This window comes from Acipenser ruthenus, chromosome 21 (assembly GCF_902713425.1).
Source record: "Acipenser ruthenus chromosome 21, fAciRut3.2 maternal haplotype, whole genome shotgun sequence".
NCBI lineage: Eukaryota > Metazoa > Chordata > Actinopteri > Acipenseriformes > Acipenseridae > Acipenser > Acipenser ruthenus.
Genome location: NC_081209.1, coordinates 10,840,516 through 10,864,919, shown reverse-complemented (window position 1 = coordinate 10,864,919; position 24,404 = coordinate 10,840,516). Strand labels below are relative to the sequence as shown.

The window sequence follows — 24,404 nt, the reverse complement described above, 5'->3', positions numbered from 1 at the left end:
TGCCCAATTTTTTAACTAATGTTAACTGTTGAGTGTTTTTTTCTGGAGTGTGCGTGGTATAGGCAGGCACCCACGCAATGGCACAACTCCTCACACCTGTGTCAGTGGTCCACTCAGTGTTAATTGCCAAATCACTCTAATTAATGTCACTAGAAAAGCACCTGGACGGTATTGTTTGGTAGGTAACTGTTGGTTTGAAAGATGATGGCAGTGTTGTTGTGGAAATATGTCGTGTTTGCGCTGTGCTGTGTACCGTTTGCTGCACCACAGGAAGGTAATGTGGGCTACTGGCGGGGTTAGTGTGTTTTGTGCCTTATGTTTTGGTAGCACTGACTGTACCGGTACATAATGTTGGTGTGTTAACCTACTCGTTTTACTGCTATCCAGACATTATGTCCTTTTGTGGAACACTTAGTAGTGCGTATTTGGTTATTTTAAAGAGTATTCAGGTACAAAATTAAACCTTTCATTACATGAACCCTTTAACAAAATAGTTGTATGTTCCGCTTTATTCCAAACCCGTTTCTCCTGTAGCTGTGAGTACAGCCTGCGGCGTGGACTCGGTGGCTGTGAGGGTGTTGTTGGATTACTCTCGATCGGCGTTGCCTCTGGACCCGAGTGGCCTCCTGCTGGGACCCTGTCCTCCATCCAGCAGCAGCGCCGGTAATAACCCGGGTTCGCGCCGCCCTCCGCCTGTGTGTGGATTGCCTCGCCCTGTGTGGTGCGTTAATCGAGATCGGTACAATTCAGAATTCAGCTATATTCATATTCAGAATGGTATTTAATACATTGTCGGTTTCAGTATTTCTACAATTGTTAACACAAATATTTTGAAATAAGCAAATAAAATGGCAGAGACGTTCATTGCCCGTTCTCAGACATTCTTTGTGTATTTCTGAAGGTATGTCTTTTGATAAGGAAATAATGCATGCAGTATACTGCCATTTAAATGCACTGTTTTATGATTCTAAGGTCGATATTTACGGTATCACTGAACTTACAAGTAGCCTGTCCGAGCAAAAGTAAAAACAATAAAATGAAAACATGTTTAAAATATCCAATGCCTTTTCTACATTGAGTGATTTTGATTTAATCGGTAATTCTCGTAATTTTCTAAAAAAAAAAAAAAAAAAAAACTTGATTACACCCCCGTTCATTTTTTACGTTCTCATAGCTGCGTCTATATGTATACAGTATGCACCAATGGTATTGTGTGCAATTGCCTTTCCTGTCTACTAATAACGTGCAAACTATAAAAAATACATACAGCTCTGGAAAAAATTAAGAGACCACTGCAAAATTATCAGTTTCTCTGGTTTTACTATTTATAGGTATGTGTTTGGGTAAAATGAACATTTTTGTTTTATTCTATAAACTACTGACAACATTTCTCCCAAATTCCAAATAAAAAAAGGAAGGAAAAAGTACAAACTATTCCTGGAAAGTCTAGACGGCAGCAGGAGATTGAACGCTTGGTTAGAGAAAGGAGACAGCTGAGGAACCAATGGAGAAGAGCAGAACAAAGTCAGAAGGAGGGACTCAATCTCTTACAAAGGGTCATAAAAGATAAGCAGAGCTGAGCGCCTACGGAAACGCTACAAAAAGAAGGAGCGTGCGAGAGCTAACTTTTATAAAGACCCATTCAAATTTGTAAAGAAGTTATTCACCAGTGAGAAGAATGGCACACTAAAAGCATCTAAGGTCGAGCTGGAGAGATATTTGGAGGAAACACATACAGATTCAAAAAGGCAGGAGCCTATGTCAATTCCATCAGACATCCCACCTATCAATCCACCAGAATACCAAATGGAGGACTGTGCACCTAAGTGGAAAGAAATAGAGCAAGCTGTGAAAAAAGCAAGGGCTTCATCATCATCTCCAGGGCCTAATGGAGTTCCGTACAGAGTGTTCAAGAGTGCTTCAGGAGTTCTACGAATTCTGTGGAAATTGATGAAAGTGGCATGGGAAAAACAGGTTGTACCAAGAGCATGGCGCCGAGCAGGTGGAGTCTTTATACCTAAAGAAAAAGATTCTACAAGCATCAGTCAGTTTCGTCCCATTTCCCTATTAAACGTAGAAGGCAAGATTTTCTTCAGCATTATTGCTCAGAGATTGTCATCTTCAGAATTCAGCACTACATGGCAATGCCTAGAGGTTGGAATAATGGCAGGATGCACCATTTCTCCACTGGCTTTTACCATGGCAATGGAAGTAATCATTAGGGCATCAAAATGGGTAGTAGGAGGAGAGCGCTTGGCTTCTGGAATGTGACTACCACCAATTCGAGCATACATGGATGACATGACAACCATGACTACAACAGTAGCCTGCACTAATCGATTATTGGGCAAGTTAACCAATAACATTGAATGGGCACGAATGCAATTCAAGCCCACTAAATCAAGGAGCATCTCTATAATTAAAGGCAAAGTAGTAGATAAAACATTCTTCATTAATGGTGAGGCAATACCAACAGTGTCTGAGAAGCCAGTGAAGAGTCTTGGGAGATGGTACGACGGGGATCTAAAGGACACAGTTCGTGTGGGAGAAGTTGGACAACAAGCAGTGGAAGGGTTGAAGAGCATAGACAGCTGCGCTCTACCAGGTAAACTAAAACTCTGGTGCTTTCAGTTTGGTCTACTGCCGAGGTTGCTGTGGCCACTGACTGTGTACGAGGTTTCTTTGACAACAGTAGAGAAGCTGGAAGCTTTAATCAGTTCATACATCAGGAAATGGTTGGGAGTTCCACGCTGCCTCAGCAGAGTGGGACTTTATGGTAAAGGAATACTGCAGCTACCAGTCTCTGCTCTAACCGAGGAGTTTAAGTGCGCCAAGGTCAGACTGGAAATGACATTAGTAGAGTCACGCGATAAATGTGTAAGGGAGGCAGCACCTGTGTTGAAAACTGGAAGAATGTGGGCGGCAAAGAAAGCTGTGGAAGATGCAAAGGCTGCCCTTCGAATTGGTGATATCATGGGGCAAGTTCAGCATGGAAGAGGGGGTCTTGGTTTCAGTTCAGCTCCTCCTACATGGCACAAGGCAGCCCCAGCTCAAAGGAGGAAGCTGGTAGTCAACGAGGTGCAAAAGCAGGAGGAGAGGACGAGGTGTATAAATGCCATTTCCCAGGCCAAGCAGGGAGAATGGAGAGTGTGGAACAACGCAAGATTGGCTGGCAAGACCTATGGTCAATGGAACAGAGCAGGATCAGTTTCCTCATCAGGTCAACACAGAACCTAAACCTCTGGGTAGGAGAGGATCCCTCATGTCCTTTGTGTTCATTACCTGCAACATTAAGGCACATTTTGACAGGATGTAAGGTGGCTCTTAGCCAAGGACGGTTTACTTGGCGCCATGACCAGGTGCTGCGATGTTTGGCCTTAGCATTGGAAGACAAGCGTAACATGACCAATAAGTTGTCACCTGTTCCATCAAAACATTACACACAAAAGACAACATTCCTCCACCCAGGAGAGCAACCACCAAGAAAAGGTGTTAAAACCAATCCTCGCCCAGGACAACTGGAAGCTGCTAGAGACTGGAAAATGCTGGCAGATGTTGGTCAACGGCTTATTTTTCCACCTGAGATTGCCACCACTAGCCTTCGACCAGATATTGTCTTGTGGTCTGGATCAGCACGCCTTGTTCACCTGGTAGAGTTAACAGTGCCATGGGAGGATGCTGTAGATGAGGCGTATGAGAGGGAGACTGCGGTATGCTCAACTAGCCACTGAAGCGGAACAGCGAGGATGGAGAGTTCGGGTTTACCCAGTGGAAGTGGGTTGTCGAGGATTTGTGGCACACTCTACAACCCGGTTTCTCAGAGACGTCGGATTCAGTGGCCAAGAGTTGCGTCGCACAGTGAAGAACTTATCTGAAGCAGCAGAGAGGAGCAGCAACTGGCTGTGGTTGAGACGGAAAGATTCTGGCTGGGGATCTCAAGCACAATAGAAAGAAAGAAACGCTGATGTACTGGTAAGTAAGCTGGGCTGAGTTGAGTGGGGGACGGAGGGGGGTGATGCTGGGAGGCCAGAATCACCGTCGAGCCCTCTTGAGGTGTCGTGGGCTAGTCGACGAAACACTGAGGATGGAAGGTGCCCACTTGAAAACCCCAGAGATGTACCCTACTTAGCTCAATCCAGACGGTTGTCATGCTGATGCGCTGGGGAGGCCGCACTTTGGTTGATCCCCGGAGCCAGCATCGCAGCCGTCGTGTGTGCTGATGCGCCAGGGAGGCAAAATAAGCTGATCCCTGGAGCCAGCATTACACTTCAGCCATTAACACCAGACAGAAGGATATCTACATCATCATATAGAAGGAAACGTAAATGGATGGAGACACATATGGATCACATTAGTTTACTGTGAAGCTACGTCTTAGTTGGTGCTTATCTTGGCGAGAGCCGAGTTCAAATCAGCATGAAGTTTTAACATCTACTCTCGTGTAATGGAAATCTTGTCATTTAGAGCATTTATTTGCAGAAAATGACAACTGGTCAAAATAACAAAAAAGATGCAGTGTTGTCAGACCTCGAATAATGCAAAGAAAATAAGTTTATATTCATTTTTAAACAACACAATACTAATATTTTAACTTAGGAAGAGTTCAGAAATCAATATTTGGTGGAATAACCCTGATTTTCAATCACAGCTTTCATGCGTCTTGGCATGCTCTCCACCAGTCTCTCACATTGATGTTGGGTGACTTTATGCCACTCCTGGCGCAAAAATTCAAGCAGCTCGGCTTTGTTTGATGGCTTGTGATCATCCATCTTCCTCTTGATCACATTCCAGAGGTTTTCAATGGGGTTCAGGTCTGGAGATTGGGCTGGTCATGACAGGGTCTTGATCTGGTGGGTCCTCCATTCACACCTTGATTGACCTGGCTGTATGGCATGGAGCATTGTCCTGCTGGAAAAACCAATCCTCAGAGTTGGGGAACAGTTAGGACTCTGGACTCTTGACCGAAGGGTTGTGGGTTCAATCCCCAGTGGGGGACACTGCTGTTGTACGCTTGAGCAAGGTATTTTACCTAGATTGCTCCAGTAAAAACTCAACTGTATAAATGGGTAATTGTATGTAAAATAATGTGATATCTGTATCATGTAAAATAATGTGATATCTTGTAACAATTGTAAGTCGCCCTGGCTAAGGGCGTCCGCTAAGAAATAAATAATAAATACCAACATGGGCGTCCAACAGGAAAGTGTTAGCTGCCCAATGCAGCAACACAATGGATTTGCTGTACAACAAAACTGTCTCCAGGGGGAGCCAGCTTAATCCATCATTTCTACTGAAGATACCTTTCTGCCTCCAGCCCCAATTTTAATATACAGGGATCCATCCAAGAAGGAGCATCCTGCACCATGTAGGGATCTCCCAAAATTCTGGGATTCAATGAATTAGAGATACTGAAACACGGACATCAAACCTGTTAATTTTCACATATTAATCCAGGATTTCTCAAATTCTATTGACTTCCCACGTAGGTGGAAAACAAACAAACAAAAACCTGGGGGAGTTAATGCAATAAACAGGGAACGTGGAGCTTGATCACTGAGGAGTGTTTGTCAGGCTCAACAGCACAGCTCCAGGTTCAATTGAATTGCACCAACAGACTCAAAGCTACGTTCTCCACCACCTTTGCTTGGCAACATGTCCGTAGTCTTACAGCCAGATGTTCAGCAACTCACTCAACAGGAGTTTGTGCTTTGAACAACGATTGAGGTTTTCACACTGAACACATGGTCCTAGAACATGTGTTGTTTCACCAATTTCTTTTCTTCCACTTTGACGTTTGTTTTGGTCCCCAAAGAGACTATTTATGAACAATTTTACAGCAATATTGGATAGTTTAAATTAGCTTGTCAATTTTACAGTCCTAGTTAAATCCCCTGCAGCTAATTGACAGTGCAGCCCAGAAGCCTATTTAAAATAATTTAAAAAAAAAAAAAAAAAAAAAAAATGCATCCATTCAGTTACAAGATTAGTGAGCAAGAGGTATACAGATGAGCAGAAGGATACATTGCATACAAGGGGTTGAAATGGAAGGAATTTATAATGGTCTTTCAAACTACCAAGAAATGGAGTTGGAAATGGCACCAGTTAACAGGTCCAGCAACATTTCTCCCTGCACAGAACTACAAAACCAAATTGAACGCTCTCCCAGCTAATGTTGAGGTATACAAGTACCCAGGTAAAGTATCAGACACCATTAAATAGTGTCCCCCCCACAAAAATAAATAAGCCACTATTTCTCCAGTGCCTCTGGAGGCTATCTGCCCAGTACAGATTAATGCTCAAACTTGGTTAACCCAGCTTTACTGGTTTTGTAGAAGTAACTTTCACTTAATGCTAAATGTAAATTGACTAAACTAAAAATAACAGAAACCCTGTTATGCAAGGGGAGCAATTATCTGGCAGAAAGATGTTGGATGCCCTAAAAACAAACTCAGGATAAAAAAAAAATGTTACTCAGTGGCAGAAATCTCACAGGACAGGAGGGTCTTTATGTATCCATTTTATTTCGCAACATACAAGAAATCAGAAATGCCTTGCTGGCGAGCTGCTGGAAACCGTGCCAACTGCTGTGTGCATTTCATCAACGGGGACAGGAACGAGGAGCTCCCTGCTGGACTTGGAGAAGAGTCTGGGATGATGCCACACGCACATGTAGTAGCCCAGAGACAGGGCTCCCAGGACAGCCATCAGGAGCAGGGGAGCAGCCAGGACAGGCAGCCAGGCCAGAGCCTGCTGGGGCTCTGGGGGAAGAGAGAGAGTAGGAGGAAGGGGTTAAGAACAGGAAAGGCTGCCATTCTCTCCACAGTGCCTAGTAGCCAATTCAAGTAGGGTTTCTTCCTTTAGGACTTGCAGGGAAGCACACTTGGGACATTGCACTCCCCTACCAACCATGTCCATTTGTTCCACTAGGAACATTAAAGCTTAGTCACGGCTTTGTGGCAATTCAAGTTCTATGCTATTGACTTTGCAGAAACACAACATGCATTAAGTTCTTCAGCACAATTGTAGGGGAACCTCTACTGTAAAGATCAGGTCATGCAAGCCATGGACAAGGAAGCCAAGTGCACACTGGTTTGGAGACTGCAGGCTGAGCTCACCCTCCAGTGACAGAGCAGGGCTCCTCTGGTAGAATTCCTGGCTTCCAGCAGACAGCTCTTCAGGAAGGATCCTCAGGGGTCCCAGCACTGCAGTGTGTCTCAGCCCCTCTTCAGCTGCTCAGGAGAAGAGGAGCTTGGTTAGAAAACAGGACCTGCTGCTTTACAGCATGCAGGACCAGTCACTACACCAGGGGGCAGGCCAAGAGGGTGCTGGATGAAAAAACTACCCAAGAGAAGCAAAACTGATGGCAACAGGCCATTGAGCAGAGTACCAGCAAGCAGCCTCTGGTTGGGAGGGGGAATGGTTCTTTTGCAATACAGGCTCTGGCAGACCTATTTGAGCATGCTTTGTTGGCTGCCATCCATTTTAAAAAGTCACTCACCATAGAAGTTAAAATTTAAAACCGTACCAAAAAGAGTATATAAAACCCCCCACACACCACCTGTGTAAACTATATAGAAAGTAGAATTCGTACCCGTGTCCCTCCTCTTCCTCAGATTGCAGTTGGAGGTACAGCAGCTGCACACAGAGCTCCGACCAGGGTTATCCAGGAGCTCCCAGCTGGAACACAAGTGTATCACTTAAATCAAAACCATTATTTGAACTAATGTGCTTAAACCTTTAATTGTCTCCATCTCTTAAAAAAGCACTAATTAAGTTACTTCAAAATTGTAGTTGGATTAAAGGCCTAATTGAGCAATTGAGAACCAAACCAGACACAAGGGTCCCCCAGGACCAGGAAACCCCACCTTAGGGACATGTGCACACACCTCATTTCCTCCAGTTACCAACAACCTCAAGAACACATTTCAATAATTTCGCCACACAACTGTAAGGAGGCACAGAACTGATTGTGTCCCTGTGGTGTTGGTTAACTGGACCTCACAGCCCCTGCACACCCCTTCTACAGAGAGCAGCCTCAGCAGGGTCCAGTCCTTACCTCCTGGTTCTCTGGTTGAATGAACAGGCTTTCTTGGTGGGGTCATTGAGCTGGGCAGGGTCCCAGGCCAGCAAGCGGCAATGGATATAGACCTAGAAAATAATTTGATAAAAAAGGACCACTAATAAAACTAACAACATTTGCTCTAGAAACCAAATTTACAAAAAAAAGTTATGCACATTACAAGCACCACATCAGATACTCAAAGAATTCATTAAACAAGTAGAGAATCTTGGTAACTAGCTGCCCTGAGACTTCCAATACAACACAGATCAACCCATCAAATACTCACATCTGTATTCAGTTGTGTAAACCTGAAGGCCTGGACAACCAGACGGATCTCAGAGGTCTGGACTCTGGGCAGAAACCTGGAATTACCAGCCTGGCTGTCTACAAAGCATCTGCAAGGAGAAAGAGCACTGAGCAGGGGGAGGCACTGGCCAGGACTCAGGGACTGCAGACAACCACCAGAAGAAAGGCGCGAGCAAGACTTCCTGTGTTCCAGGGAGACTTCCTGTACAAAATTACATTCCAACCCTTTGTGTGCACTAGTGGAAAGTTTGAACTTAACTTGGGGCTGGTTTCCACAAATCATGGACATCTTACCTAAATTAAAGCCCAGCTACAATCTATGCCTTCCCAGTTTAGTTCAGCTGAGCTTTTGCCATGTTCACAAAGCTGACCATTCAACACCCATTCCTAAATCCAAGCAGGACTGTGCTCCCAAGTGCTAAACATTCAGATTTAAATGTTGCCTTTACTACACAGCTTGCAGTGAATATCTACCCGTGGTTGGTGATGAGCGGGTAGGTCTGGCTTGAAGGGCTCAGCTCTGGAGTGCTGGCAGCAACACACTCTTCCATGTAGACCATCAGCGGCATGTGGAATTGCTGCTTCACTGCAGCCGCGATGTTGATGAGGGACCCCAGGAAGAACAGACTGGAGGTGCGTGGGGCTGAGAAGTCATCTGTGACATCAAGGAGAGGAGCATGAGAACAGAAACCCACCCAACTCATCTCACTAGCCAGTACAGCATTGACCAGCACCAGAGAAAGATCAAAATATTGTTCTACTTGACTAGAGGAAGTGACCCAATGAGCACCACAGGCTGCTCTCCCTGCCAGGTTAGGGTTGCACTGGACACCTTTCCAAGCCAATAGACCAAAGTGTACATTGCAGGACAGCAAACTCACCATTCATAATCCCCATGGTAAACTCCAGCTTCCCAAACCCATAGGCATCCCCAAGTGCAGGGTTATACACTGGAGGAGTCCAGCCAGCAGGTCTGGAGAACACAGGTAGAAAGCTTTAGATAGAACAGCAACACACCAAAACAATTTGCATTCAGCAGAAGACACCGAATTGTAAACAATTATTGGCAATATTTAATGCAAACTTACTCTTGCTGCCTTCACCGTAAGGAAGCTGGTCCAGAATTCCTAACGCAGTAAATCATTTGATTTCACAGAAATAACTTTCAGCGCCATAAAATGGGTCTTTAACTGCTCCCCATTAAAGGCAATAACTCCAATTATATAACAGTAGATAGATTGTGAAATTTAGTTCTAAAAATAATCCACAAATTAGATACTGTTAAGTCATGTCAGACATGATGCAAGACTCAATACTTGAATGCATTAACAGCCCAGAGGCTTAACACATCTTCACAGGAGTTACACCATGTTTAAGCCAAGTCCAGCACTCACTTGGTATAGGTGCACACAATAGCCTGACTGAATGGAGTCTGGTAGAAGCCTCTCTGGGTGGGCTTGTAGGTCAGCACATTCATGTAACTAGTAACATTGGCAGTAACCTGGGCAAGACATGGATAAAAAGATTTAACACTTCATCTGCAGTTCAAGGGTAAGACACACCTCCAGGTTAGCCTTTACAAGACTGGGGTTAAGGCACACACTGCATGTCAACAGCCTGAAGCCAAAACAATGCATTTAGTTTGTTTAAAGAAAAGAGTATAAAACACACAAGTAATTTACCCTTATTTACTTCTAAGCAGACATCCTTATCCAGGGCTACTTGCAATCAAACAAATACATTAAGAATCACAGTACAAGTAGCCTAATACAATTAAGAGCAAAATACATACAATGACTTTGGTTCTAGCAAGTAGGACAATACACAGCTGCCAATACGTTTGTATTGCTTAATTATGTAACACATACTAGCGTCAATGACAACTGAAATATACGTTTTTAAACATGCCTTTACAACCACAGCCAATATTGCATTAGCAGTGCTAGAAAAAGCTTCCAAGTACAAGGTGTGTATTTATACAAGTGTGTACAGCGTAATACGGGGCAGTGGAATTAGAGCTCGAACACTTCTTACGTGAACCCAACATACAAGCCCTTAGAAGCCACTTACCATGCGCATAAAGCGGCAGTCCAGCAGCCCGTACTGGAACACCACCATGTTATTACCGGCGCTGCTGCTGGATGGAGGACAGGGTCCCAGCAGGAGGCCACTCGGGTCCAGAGGCAACGCCGATCGAGAGTAATCCAACAACACCCTCACAGCCACAGAGTCCACGCCGCAGACTGTACTCACAGCTACAGGAGAAACGGGTTTGGAATAAAGCGGAACATGCAACTATTTTGTTAAAGGGTTCATGTAATGAAAGGTTTAATTTTGTACCTGAAAACTCTTTAAAATAACCAAATACGCACTACTAAGCGTTCCACAAAAGGACATAATGTCTGGATAGCAGTAAAACGAGTATGTTAACACACCAACATTATGTACCGGTACAGTCAGTGCTACCAAAACATAAGACACAAAACACACTAACCCCGCCAGTAGCCCACATTACCTTCCTGCGGTGCAGCAAACGGTACACAGCAAAGCGCAATCACGACATATTTCCACACCGCCGCCATCATCTTTCAAACCAACAGTTACCTACCAAACACTACCGTCCAGGTGCTTTTCTAGTGACATTAATTAGAGTGATTTGGCAATTAACACTGAGTGGACCACTGACACAGGTGTGACGAGTTGTGCCATTGCGTGGGTGCCTGCCTATACCACGCTCACTCCAGAAAAAACACTCAACAGTTAACATCAGTTAAAAAATTGGGCAGACCTTATTGCCTTGTTAACACTCCAGGTTTCGTTGCTGGAGTTCACATTGAACTTATTTATACAGCGCAATTATTTACATGTGTGCGCCTGCCTTAACCGAGATCGCAAGGCTACAATATGTTTCTACATTCAATCCACAGCGACAAGGGACTGATGTTTAAAAAAAAAAAAAAACCTAGACCAGCCTACAATTAAGCAATATATTTAATGTAAAGAAAACGTTCATTTCTTACTTTCTCAAGCTGCTTCTGTATGAACATGTTACAGTCAGAGTCACGATTCGGTCAGTCGCTGACACAAATAACATTTCGTGATTTGAGCATTTATTATCAAAGAACGAAATGCAAGGTTATTTCGATCTTTGAGCAAATTATTTTGGTCAAAGTGCAAAATGGAAAATATCATACAAGCAAAGATAGAAACATAAAAGAAGAGACAGCTTCTTCGGTCTTTGAGTAAAGAGATATAATCAAATTGGTGAATGTGCTTTGAGAAAATGCACAGTTCATGAACGGATTTTGAGGATTCAAGGCTCCATTTCTTTAAAGTGCAACAACTTCTGTCAAACAAAGAAGTGCTTCTGTGCGCGAGGGCGTGCAACGCACTTCTAAATGCCACAGCATCACGTCTTGCAAAAACAAATACAAATACAGTGATGTGTAGGCCTATGTTTCTATATCTAAACTGGGATTTTTTAAAATGAGCTCTCATTATACTTCTTATATGTATCTAATTTGATTGAACTACTTTAATTTGATCTGACTGTTATCTAAACACTTAAAACAGTGTTTTAAAACGAGGCTCAGTAGCTCACTGCTCTCAATATGGTTTCTTTAGAAAATGTTCATTACCAAAGTTGTCATCATCTAAAATAAAAACCTTTAAGATGGGTTTCTTGTTGTCAAGCAGTCTCCGTCTTTAATCCACAGGCGCGGCTCTGTCTGCTGATGTGGTATGCATATCTGTTTTCTAAAAAGTGATAGTTCACCGCTTTATGTAATTTATGAGAATATTAAACGTTTAATAAGCATACTTTTCATTCTTTCTTTCGATTAAAAACAGTGATTAGACAAACATGTATTGACATTTGATTTTGCAGTTTAAATACTGTGTAGACAATCATTTCTAAATAATAATGCGAGAACATTACAAACGTTATTTGAAACTCGCTTGAAGTTGAGTGTTTGAGGTCACTATCCTCCTAAATTGTTTGGGTTAACTTCCTGCATAAATAATAAATCAATGACGTGTCGCATAAATATAATTTACGGATTTCCTGTTCATTCAATACAAAATATTTTAAATAGGTTAACATTTCACGGGGCGGAGCTATGCCACCTGATAGGGTTTATTGACAGAGTTAGTAAACATATACACATGGAGAGAGGGGCTCGATAGACACGATAAACAGGAGGGGGGCCACCGTCTTTGAGGTGACCCGACATACGAGAGGGGCACCGTCTCTGAGGTTACCCGACATACGAAGAGGCTCGCGAACCGGAAAGAAAACATGAATTAGTATTGATAACACAAAAGAGGTTCCGGCTCTTCCTGACCTAACATATACAGTAGGGGGGTTCCGTCGCTGAGGAGACCTGACAAACAGGAGGGGGGCCACCGTCTTTGAGGCGACCCGACATACCAAGAGGGGCACCATCTCTGAGGTTACCCGACATACGAAGAGGCTCGCGAACCGGAAAGAAAACATAAAGTTAGTATTTGTTAAAACATATAATGCGTGGTGTTCCGCCTCTTCAAAGCCCAACATAATAGAAGGGGGGTTCCGTCGCTGAGGAGACCCGACAAACAGGAGATGGGCCACCGTCTTTGAGGAGACCCGACAAACACAAGGGATGCCACCGCTTGGGGACCCTCACATAGAGGCATCAGACCTGAAAGAAGAATCCCAAAAGAAACATACATGCAGATGGAAGGGTTTGGCCGGGGGTCCCCTCTGACTCATGGAGAACCCTCCTCTATGAGGTAAATGAAGAGGAGCTTAACAAAGGGTTGGAGAAAGTGGAATCACTAACCCCCCAAAAGATGGACCCCCGGCTCCCCGCTGACGCAACATGAAGAAAAAAGAGAGAACCGCCAATGCATAAGAAAGAAGAAAAAGAGAAAACATTTAGACGAGAGAAAACAAACACTTAACGTGACAAAGGGGTTAGTAGACTGTACCCTAATGACTATGTGAAGACCCTCTGCACAGTGGAAAGAAAAAAAACCCTTTCTTTAATTTTATTTCTTAGGGGGAAATCTTTGGTGGCTCAGGCAGAAAGGTCGTCCCCACTCCGGACATACTAGCAATGGACTGATGTGCGGAGGATATTTCAGATGATGAAGAACGAACATAACTTTCAACTGCTGATGAAGTCCAGCGCCCCATATTTTTAATTAAATACTGGTTAATGTTGGCTTTTGCGGCTGAAGTGGCTGCCCCTATTCTAAATGAATGAGGAGTGTAGAATTGCGAAGGAAGACCTGCTCTGGATACCACGGTGGAAAGGTGTGTTGAAAACCAATGCCTTGATACAATGGACCGGCTTGAATTGATAAACAAAGGGTCAGAGGATGAAATGGCTTTGCGTTCTGCAATGTACTTCAACATGGAAGTGAAGGGACACAGAGGAGAGTTGATCTTAGAAAGCTGAATACATTGTCCTTGCCGCAGTTGATCTGTTTTTGAAATGCGAAGAAATAAGATGAAATGAGAATCTGGGATGAGCTTGAGGTCACTGCAGCGGATACCTAGGGTAGGAAAGCTGGCAATAGAAGGAACTGTATATTCAGAACATCTCAAAAATCCAAAAAATGCAGATAGACATATGACTTCCATAGTTAAATCATCAAATGGAGAAAAACAGCCGTGGCGGAGAATTGAAATCAATTTACTGAGAATGTCTATAGAAATAGGCAGGCGAGCAGAAGAAGGAGCCGGAGAGCACTTGGAAATTCCTCGTAAAAGGAGACGAACCGCTGGAATTGATAATAGAGTTGGGGAATTGGTGGACATCAAGCGAAATTGATGCTGAATTCCTGACAAATATAGTCTGATTGTAGCTGGTGCCAGATGTAGAGAGTCCTTTGCATGCACTATGAACGCCATGATCCAGTCCTGGTTGAATGGAGTAGGATTAATCCTGCTTTGTAAACAAAAAGTTACATAACATGCCCAACCTGTAGAGTACGAGGATCTGGTAGATGGGGCAAGTGCTGATGCCATGTAATCTTGAGCTGAATTAAGAAGTTTATTAATAGTTGGATTTAGTTGAAAATCAGCTGATTGAACTGTGGCGTTGCTGCTGGATATTGCAGAGCTGAGGGCAGCAAACTGTGGAATTTGGAAATCTGTAAACGGGAAAGAGCATCAGCTGCATTATTAAAAATGCCCGGTAGGTGGCGAGCTTGTATTAGGAAGTTATTAGAGACTGAAATCCATACTAGCCGCCGCAGCAACTGCATTATAAGAGCGGAGGAGGAACGTCCTTTATTTATAATATGCAATGTAGTTGAATTATCACAGTAAAATAGTATTGATTTCTTAGACCAGAGATGACCCCATAGCTGGGAAGCTGCTACTATTGGGTATATCTCTAGCAGAGCTGTGGATTTTAGATGAGGAGATATGTTCGCGATTTCCTCAGGCCATGTACTGCAAAACCATTGATTATTAAATAGACCTCGAATCCCAGAGATGAGGCATCAGTAAATAAAGCCATATCGTGAGGAGCTGAAATGAAATCATTATAAAACATAGAGAGACCGTTCCAGTGCTGAATAAGCGCAGACCACATTTTAATATCTTTCCTAGCTTCTGAAGAGATATTTAAATAGGAGTCCAGATTTTTTGCTGTTGATGCCAGCGCTAGCAGCCGAGATATAAACGTCCTCCCTTGTGGAATGATACGTTTTGCAAAATTAAAGTAACCCAGCAATGAAAGCAGTGCCCGTTTTTTAATTGTTTTACTGATCTGAAAATCCTGAATGAGCAAACGAATATGGTTAAGTTTAGACTCAGGCAGGCGGGCTTCAAACTTTTCTGTATCTAGAATGATTCCAAGGAATTCCAAAGAATGAAGGGGACCGATTGATTTTTCTTCTGAAAGCGGAATGCCAACTTCAGAAAATAAGCTTTTAAGATTGGAAATCGCTTCTGCTGGTGCATCTGAAGGAGGAGAAATTACTAAAAAATCGTCCAGCAAGTGGAGCAAGAACGGGACATGATAGACATTAAGAAGGATCCAGCATAATGCTTCCGACAGGGTATCAAATATCTTCGGGCTGCTGCGGCAGCCGAAAGTCAATTGAGTGGCAAAATAAAACTTCCCTTCCCAGCATATACCAAACAGGTGACGGAGAGAAGGATGGATTGGCATTACTTTAAATGCGTCTGATATATCTGCTTTTGCTAACCAGGAACCACGACCTGCTAATTTAATTGAATGTATTGCGTCTGCAATAGTGATGTAATGCAGGGAAAATTGATCTTGGGGAATTAATGAGTTAATGCTGCTGGTGCTTGACCCCCGTGGTGCTGATAAATCAATAATGAGACACTTTTTTCCTGACATTTTCCTCGTGGCAATGCCGATAGGATTAATTCTATATATTGGAAAAGGAGGAAAAAATTAAATTTCTTTTTCGATGAGAGACTGCACTGATTGTGGATCTTGAGTCGCTGAATAAAGATTTTTGCTTTGGAACGAGGAAGAAGGAATTTGAGTAAGACCGGTTGAAAAACAATTTTTTAATCCGTCGATCAGGTAATTAATTAAGTGACTGTCGGGATGATTCTGTAATTTACTTGATAACGCCAGGATGCTTATAGGAGTAAAGACGGTGAGCATCGGGGAAAGTCACTTGCGTTTTAAAGGGCAGATTGTATTAGCGTGAGCGTCACCGCAATTTCTGCACATGTGGATAAAATTGCATTGCCTATTCGAACAGAAGTGAAATTGCATTGAAATTGTTGCAGATTTGTCTTCCTCCTGAAAATATGATACTGCGCCCGTATTTGTCTTTCCTTGTAGATTGATCGAGGGTAGCTGAAGAATGTATAGGATTAGGTACTGAAGATCTGTATGAATTAGCGGCGAAACCGGGTGCTTTAGAAGTTGATGCAATTGCAGCTTTAGGGCAGAGGGCTGTTGAATGAGCTGTTGAAGCGCAGACCCCACATGCATTAGCCCTTAAACCACCAAAAATTCTATTAAATAGATCTGGATCAGGTTTTGCCCAACTGATGATGTGATTATCTGCTGCCAATATCGCTGCTGCTTTTGCAGAGAATGCTTTATGATACTCATAAAACATAGTCCCTCCGTATCTGACAGACAGCTCCACGATGTAATATTCGTAAGATTCCAATTCAGCTCTGCGGTTAGGATATACCGAGCATAACACATCTCTGAATATGGAGAAAGCAAGGACAAACTCCCCTAATGTAAGATTTTTAAGCAGTCTGGGATCTCTGGATTTTAGAGTTACCGCCAATTCTCCACAATCGACTACTCTATGGTCCAAGAATTCCGAAGTCGTCATTAATAGTGAAACAAGATTAATGTCCTTACCTTCGAGAATGACACGTCTGATTTGTGGAGATATAGTGTGACGTCTCGCTGCAGTTGGAGAGGAGGATCCGTATGTAGATGCAGTAGCGAGGTTGTATATTGGAGGATCTGCTTCGCTGGCTGAAATTAGGGCTGGACCGGAAAAAGCTGTAGGCGGCGCTGCAGCATTTGATGCTGAAATTAATGACTGCGCTGTAGATTGTTTTCCCTGTTCCATAACAGACACCCTTTTTTCTAGATCCGACAGTTGAGAACTGACCGAAGATAGAGTATCGGGAAAAGGCTGCATAAATGATTTTATCTCGTTGAATATTTGCGAATGTTGGATTTCAATGGCTGGCTGCTGGTTAGCGGTGCTAGTTGTGGGGGTGGTTAGATCCGGAATAGACTGCCTGCTGTCTGTTTTAGGACGCTGAATGGCTGGGTGCGGCTGATTATGTTTTTTCGGAGGAAAGACTGGTTCTGCTGAGACTGAATTGCAATAGAGAATGAAAAGAGAATCTCTATCACTCCCTGCCGGAATCGCATTACCATTTTTAAGGAGGGTTTTTATCAATTTATTCATGGGCCAGTCCTTCCAAAACAATCGATCCGGAGGGGCGTCCTGAGGCCGAAGACGCTTGGATCGCCGCAGATTCGATGTTTGGGTGGCAGGAACGGTAGGCAACATTTGTACTGGAACCTGGTCGAGAGCCTTATCAGGAGCCTGATCAGATGTAACCGAAATAGAAGGGGAGAAAAAACGGAGACTGGATGTACCCTGGATTGAAGCTGAAGGAGAATGATCTGTTAATGACAGAAAATCCTGGGAATCCTCTGAATCCGATGAACTGCTGTAAGTAGTCCATTATTAAGGTACGCAGATGTAGATGGGTCTTGAAATCGCTTAGGTTTACGCCAAAAACGAAAAAAAACAAGACAGCGAGGTAGAGGTGAGTAATGTTTAAATAAGGTAGGTTTAATTGATGACAGCAGATGATAGGTTGTTGGTGCCTAGCTCCGCCCCCTGAACCCCACCTATAGGTTAACATGTGTTAGCTGCCCAATGCAGCAACACAATGGATTTGCTGTACAACAAAACTGTCTCCAGGGGGAGCCAGCTTAATCCATCATTTCTACTGAAGATACCTTTCTACCTCCAGCCCCAATTTTATTATACAGGGATCCATCCAAGAAGGAGCATCCTGCACCATGTAGGGATCTCCCAAAATTCTGGGATTCAATGAATTAGAGATACTGAAACTCAGACATCAAACCTGTTCATTTTCACATATAAATCCAGGATTTCTCAAATTCTATTGACTTCCCACGTAGGTGGAAAACAAACAAAAACCTGGGGGAATTAATGCAATAAACAGGGAACGTGGAGCTTGATCACAGAGGAGTGTTTGTCAGGCTCAACAGCACAGCTCCAGGTTCAATTGAATTGCACCATCAGACTCAAAGATATGTTCCCCACCACCTTTGCTTGGCAACATGTCTGTAGTCTTGCAGCTCACCCAACAGGAGTTTGTGCTTAGAACAATGATTGAGGTTTTCACACTGAACGCTTGGTCCCAGAACATGTGTTTCACCAATTTCTTTTCTTCCACTTTGACATTTGTTTTGGTCCCCAAAGACTCTTTATGAACAATTTTACAGCAATATTGGATAGTTTAAATTTGCTTGTCAATTTCACAGTCCTAGTTAAATCCCCTGCAGCTAATTGACAGTGCAGCCCAGAAGCCTATTTAAAATAAATTAAAAAAAAAAAAAACACACACATGCATCCATTCAGTTACAAGATTAGTGAGCAAGAGGTATAGAGATGACCAGAAGGATACATTACATACAAGGGGTTGAAATGGAAGGAATTTATAATGGTCTTTCAAACTAGCAAGAAATGGAGTTGGAAATTGCACCAGTTAACAGGTCCAGCAACATTTCTCCCTGCACAGAACTACAAAACCAAATTGAAAGCTCTCCCAGCTAATGTTGAGGTATATAAGTACCCAGGTAAAGTATCAGACACCATTAAATAGTGTCCCCCCCCCCCACAAAAATAAATAAGCCACTATTTCTCCAGTGCCCCTGGAGGCTATCTGCCCAGTACAGATTAATGCCCAATCAAACTTAGTTAGCCAGCCCAGCTTTACTGGTTTTGTAGAAGTTACTTTCACTTAATGCTAAATGTAAATTTAGCAAACTAAAAATAACAAACCCTGTTATGCAAGGGGAGCAATTATCTGGCAGAAAGATGTTGGATGCCCTAAAAACAAACTCAGGATAAAAAAATGTTACTCAGTGGCAGAAATCTCACAGGACAGGAGGGTCTTTATGTATCCATTTTATTTCGCAACATACAAGAAATCAGAAATGCCTTGCTGGCGAGCTGCTGGAAACCGTGGCAACTGCTGTGTGCATTTCATCAACGGGGACAGGAACGAGGAGCTCCCTGCTGGACTTGGAGAAGAGTCTGGGATGATGCCACATGCACATGTAGTAGCCCAGAGACAGGGCTCCCAGGACAGCCATCAGGAGCAGGGGAGCAGCCAGGACAGGCAGCCAGGCCAGAGCCTGCTGGGGCTCTGGGGAGGAGAGCAGGAGGAAAGCGTTAGGAACAGGAAGGGCTCCCAGTGCAGCTACTCTACAGTGCCCAGGAGCAGTTTCAATGAGGGTCTGTTACTTTAGGACCTGCAGGGAGGCACACTAGAGTGAAGTTACGGTTATATGCCATGGACTGGAATGGGTTTTGGTAGAAATTGTACAATGCAGGTTCAGGCAACATGACTGCAAGGGAACCTGTAGTGTAAAGATGAAAGTTAATGCCATGCAAACCAAGTGCACACAATTGGAGACTGCAAGCTGAGCTCACCCTCCAGTGACAGAGCAGGGCTCCTCTGGTAGAATTCCTGGCTTCCAGCAGACAGCTCTTCAGGAAGGATCCTCAGGGGTCCCAGCACTGCAGTGTGTCTCAGTCCCTCTTCAGCTGCTCGAGAAAAGGAGCCTGGTTAGAAAACAGGACCTGTTGCTTTACAGCATGCAGGACCAGTCACTACACCAGGGGGCAGGCCAAGAGGGTGCGGGATGAAAACTACCCAAGAGAAGCAAAACTGATGGCAACAGGCCATTGAGCAGAGTACCAGCAAGACAGCAAGCAGCCTCTGGTTGGGAGGGGGAATGGTTCTTTAGCAATACAGGCTCTGGTAGACCTATTTGAGCATGCTTTGTTGGCTGCCATCCAGTTTAAAAGTCACTCACCATAGAAGTTAAAATCGTACCAAAAAAAAAAAATATATATATATATATATATATATATATATATATATATATATATATATATATATAATATAATATAATATATATATATAAAAGTTGTGCATGCTGATGCGCTGGGGAGGCCAAATCTAGATTGATCCTCAGAGCCAGCATTGCATGATATAATAAAAATATAAGTTTATATAAAGTAGTGTTAATTAGAATTAATACAGATTCAAAGATAGAAGTAAAAATGATGTCACAATATATAGAACACCATTACATCATGTAAGAATAAATCATGAATTTGAATGTAAACAATAACAAGTAGTTGTCATGCCGTCAAAAACCTATAAATACCTCCAATGTTTGGATTCAAACACAGGCTCCCTTGAGAAAGATATGTACAACATATCGAAACGTTGGGCAGCTGGCTCTTTGAGCTAAAATATATATATATATATATATATATATATATATATATATATATAAAACCCCACCTGTGTAAACTATATAGAAAGTAGAATTCGTACCCGTGTCCCTCCTCTTCCTCAGATTGCAGTTGGAGGTACAGCAGCTGCACACAGAGCTCCGACCAGGGTCATCCAGGAGCTCCCAGCTGGAACACAAGAGCAGGACACTGAACCCAAAGACACAGCAACAGACTTCTACACAGAGCAGTATAATGAAGTTGGTTTCCCCACTCCCACCCAGTTACTAGCATTTCAATTAAATTTTCCATACAACTAAGGAGGCACAGAACTGATAGTGCAGATTAAGAAACTCATCCTGGGTCAATGGTGTTGGTTAACTGGACCTCACATTTGTACACCCGCTACATTAAGGTAAAAATGCTGGAGTGAATTGTATGCACTGAAGGTTCCATAATATACCCAGGTTTGTTTAGGATGCACAAGTGGTTCCGTAGGGCAGAGTTTCCTCCTGTTATCCTGGTGGGGGGGGGGGGGGGGGGGGGGGGGCGGGGGGGGTCCCTTGTGTCTGCTGGGTCTCACTTAAATCAAACCATTATTTGAACCAATGTGCTTAAACCTTTAATTGTCTTCATCTCTTTAAAAAAAGCACCAATTAAGTTACTTCAAAATTGTAGTTGGCTTAAAGGCTTAATTAAGCAATTGAGAACCAAACCACACACAAGGGTCCCCCAGGACCAGGAAACCCCACCTTAGGGACATGTGCACACACCTCATTTCCTCCAGTTACCAACAACTGCAAGAACACATTTCAATAATTCACCACACAACTGTAAGGGAGGCACAGAACTGATTGTGTCCCTGTGGTGTTTGTTAACTGGACCTCACAGCCCCTGCACCCCTTGTACAGAGAGCAGCCTCAGCAGGGTCCGGTCCTTACCTCCTGGTTCTCTGGTTGAAGGAACAGGCTTTCTTGGTGGGGTCATTGAGCTGGGCAGGGTCCCAGGCCAGCAAGCGGCAATGGATATAGACCTAGAAAATAATTTGATAAAAAAGGAACACTAATAAAAACCAACAACATTTGCTCTAGAAACCAAATTGTTTACAAAAAGGTTATGCACATTACAAGCACCACATCAGATACTCAAAGAATTCATTAAACAAGTAGAGAATCTTGGTAACTAGCGGCCCTGAGACTTCCAATACAACAGATTAGCCCATCAGATACTCACATCTGTATTCAGTTGTGTAAACCTGAAGGCCTGGACAACCAGACGGATCTCAGAGGTCTGGACTCAGGCTGGTAACTCCAGGTTTCTGCCCAGTCCGTCTACAAAGCATCTGCAAGGAGAAAGAGCACTGAGCAAGGGGAGGCACTGGCCAGGACTCAGGGACTGCAGACAACCACCAGAAGAAAGGAGCGAGCAAGACTTCCTGTGTTCCAGGGAGACTTCCTGTACAAAATTACATTCCAACCCTTTGTGTGTACTAGTGGAAAGTTTGAACTTAACTTGGGGCTGGTTTCCACAAATCATGGACATCTTACCTAAATTAAAGCCCAGCTACAATCTATGCCTTCCCAGTTTAGTTCAGCTGAGCTTTTGCCATGTTCACAAAGCTGACCATGCAACACCCCTTCCTAAATCCAAGCAGGACTGTGCTCCCAAGTGCTAAACATTCAGATTTAAATTGTGCCTTTACTACACAGCTTGCAGTGAATATCTACCCGTGGTTGGTGATGAGCGGGTAGGTCTGGCTTGATGGGCTCAGCTCTGGAGTGCTGGCAGCAACACACTCTTCCATGTAGACCATCAGCGGCATGTGGAATTGCTGCTTCACTGCAGCCGCGATGTTGATGAGGGACCCCAGGAAGAACAGACTGGAGGTGCGTGGGGCTGAGAAGTCATCTGTGACATCAAGGAGAGGAGCATGAGAACAGAAACCCACCCAACTCATCTCACTAGCCAGCACAGAGCAGCACCAGAGAAAGAGATCAAAATATTGTTCTACTTGACTAGAGGAAGTGACCCAGTGAGCACCACAGGCTGCTCCCCCTGCCAGGTTAGTGTTGCACTGGACACCTTTCTAGGCCAATAGACCAAGTGTACATTGCAGGACAGCAAACTCACCATTCATAATCCCCATGGTAAACTCCAGCGTCCCAAACCCAGAGGCATCCCCAAGTGCAGGGTTATACACTGGAGGAGTCCAGCCAGCAGGTCTGGAGAAGACAGGTAGAAAGCTTTAGTTAGAACAGCAACACACCAAAACAATTTGCATTCAGCAGAAGACACTGAATTGTAAACAATTTATTGGCAATATTTAATACAAACTTACTCTTGCTGCCTTCACAGCAAAGAAGCTGGTCCAGAATTCCTAATGCAGTAAATCATTTGATTTCACAGAAATAACTTTCAGTGCCATAAAATGGGCCTTTAACTGCTCCCCATTAAAAGGCAATAACTCCAATTATATAATACAGTAAATAGATTGTGAAATTTAGCTCTAAAAAATAATCCACAAATTAGATACTGTTAAGTCATGTCAGACATGATGCAAGAACCTGGGCAAGACATGGGTAAAAGTCACTGTTAAACAGATTTAAAACACTTGATCTGCAGGTCAAGGGTAAGACACACCTCCAGTCAGCCTTTACAAGACTGGGGTTACAGCATACACCGCATGTCAGCCTAACGCCAAAACAATGCATTTTTAGTTTGTTTAAAGAAAAGAGTGCAAACACACGTAATTACCCTTATACTGCTGCCAATACAACTAGGGTTGCCACCTTTGAGATACAAAAATACCGGACACCCCATCCCCTCCTATTGTCTACTTCTTCATTTGTCTGCCATTGTGACTAACATTACAGTATGCTACTTAATAGTTTCGCGCTTCTTCATTCAACGGGCTATCAAACTTAACAGCAGCGCGCATGCTCATACCAGATAACACACAGCGGGGAGCACACAAGAATAACATAACGGTACAGCTTGAAGGAGCCGCCCTAATTTGGAGATTTATTTTTTTATGTTAGTTAGCATGTCTGACAGGAGAGACTGAAGGCGTATGTGGGTAGCAGTGTGGAGTAGTGGTTAGGGCCTTGGACTCTTAACCGGAGGATCGTGGGTTCAATCCCAAGTGGGGGACACTGGTGCTGTACCCTTGAGCAAGGTACTTTACCTAGATTGCTCCAGTAAAAACCAAGCTGTATAAATGGGTAATTGTATGCAAGAGTAATGCGATATCTTATAAAAATTGTAAGTCGCCTTATTAATTAAATGTAATAATAATACAACGTTTTGGTGGCTTACGTTGTTACCTCAATTACTTCTGGTGCATTTACACACCGCTGTGTTATAGTATTTATTATAGTAACCATATTAATACACAAAGCATACCCAGAACTGTCCAACGAAGTGAGGGACAAAATAGGGAGGGATAATGCCGGGAGAACTACAGCGGCACGTCCTATTAGTGGAGCTGAAGACATCAGGGAAGGCTGTACAGGCAGCCCGCCGCCTAGAACAGATCCTTATGCTGTTCACAGACAGGCCGCGGTAGCCCAGGCTGGGCCTCCAGGAGATCAAAGTTAGCCTGGGGGGCATCAAGCACCAGCACCCAGTTTGGCTCTCGGACATCAAGGAGAAGTGCATTTTGGGGGCTGATGTCCTAATGGCCACGTGAGCTACACTAGACCTGGGACAGCAACAGCTGTGGGTACAAAGGGGGGGGGGGGGGGGGTCAAACCACTACCACTGCAACCCGGTACCACTGCATACTGGGATGGCTCCTAGGGGAGTAGGAGGCCTGTTTTGCCCTGAAGGCCAAGGGCTGCACGCAGACTGCGTTGGTCCAGCACCACAACCATGGGAGCGTGCTCGGCAGCTTCCGCTGGCCAAGAGGGATCGAGACATCTGACAGCCCATGGGCGGCCTCTGGCAGTTTACAGTGATACCATTCAGGCTGTGCAACGCACCTGCCACTTTTGAGTGCCTCATGGATAGC

At 43.8% G+C, this 24,404-nt stretch overlaps 1 protein-coding gene, 1 long non-coding RNA gene and 1 pseudogene across 2 annotated transcripts; 1 reads left to right on the top strand and 2 right to left on the bottom strand.

Annotated features, from left to right (window-relative positions):
- The first annotated feature begins 203 nt into the window (after positions 1–203).
- The window catches only part of LOC131699180 (uncharacterized), a 36,165-nt pseudogene continuing 11,964 nt past the window's right edge, over positions 204–24,404 (top strand).
- On the bottom strand, positions 6,503–10,998 carry LOC117969388 (zona pellucida sperm-binding protein 3-like). The gene is made up of 10 exons (XM_058994814.1): positions 10,884–10,998; positions 10,439–10,623; positions 9,763–9,869; positions 9,250–9,341; positions 8,843–9,023; positions 8,349–8,457; positions 8,057–8,148; positions 7,592–7,677; positions 7,116–7,229; positions 6,503–6,758 (listed from the first exon to the last, which is right to left on the bottom strand). Exons 1-10 carry the CDS (start codon positions 10,951–10,953, stop codon positions 6,541–6,543), a joined length of 1,254 nt encoding a protein of 417 aa, XP_058850797.1. The 5' UTR covers positions 10,954–10,998; the 3' UTR covers positions 6,503–6,540.
- Positions 19,039–22,105, bottom strand: LOC117963172 (uncharacterized). Its single transcript, XR_009308012.1, has 5 exons — positions 21,629–22,105; positions 21,337–21,428; positions 20,499–20,584; positions 19,583–19,696; positions 19,039–19,295 (listed from the first exon to the last, which is right to left on the bottom strand). It is a non-coding gene; the product is annotated as an uncharacterized LOC117963172 (long non-coding RNA).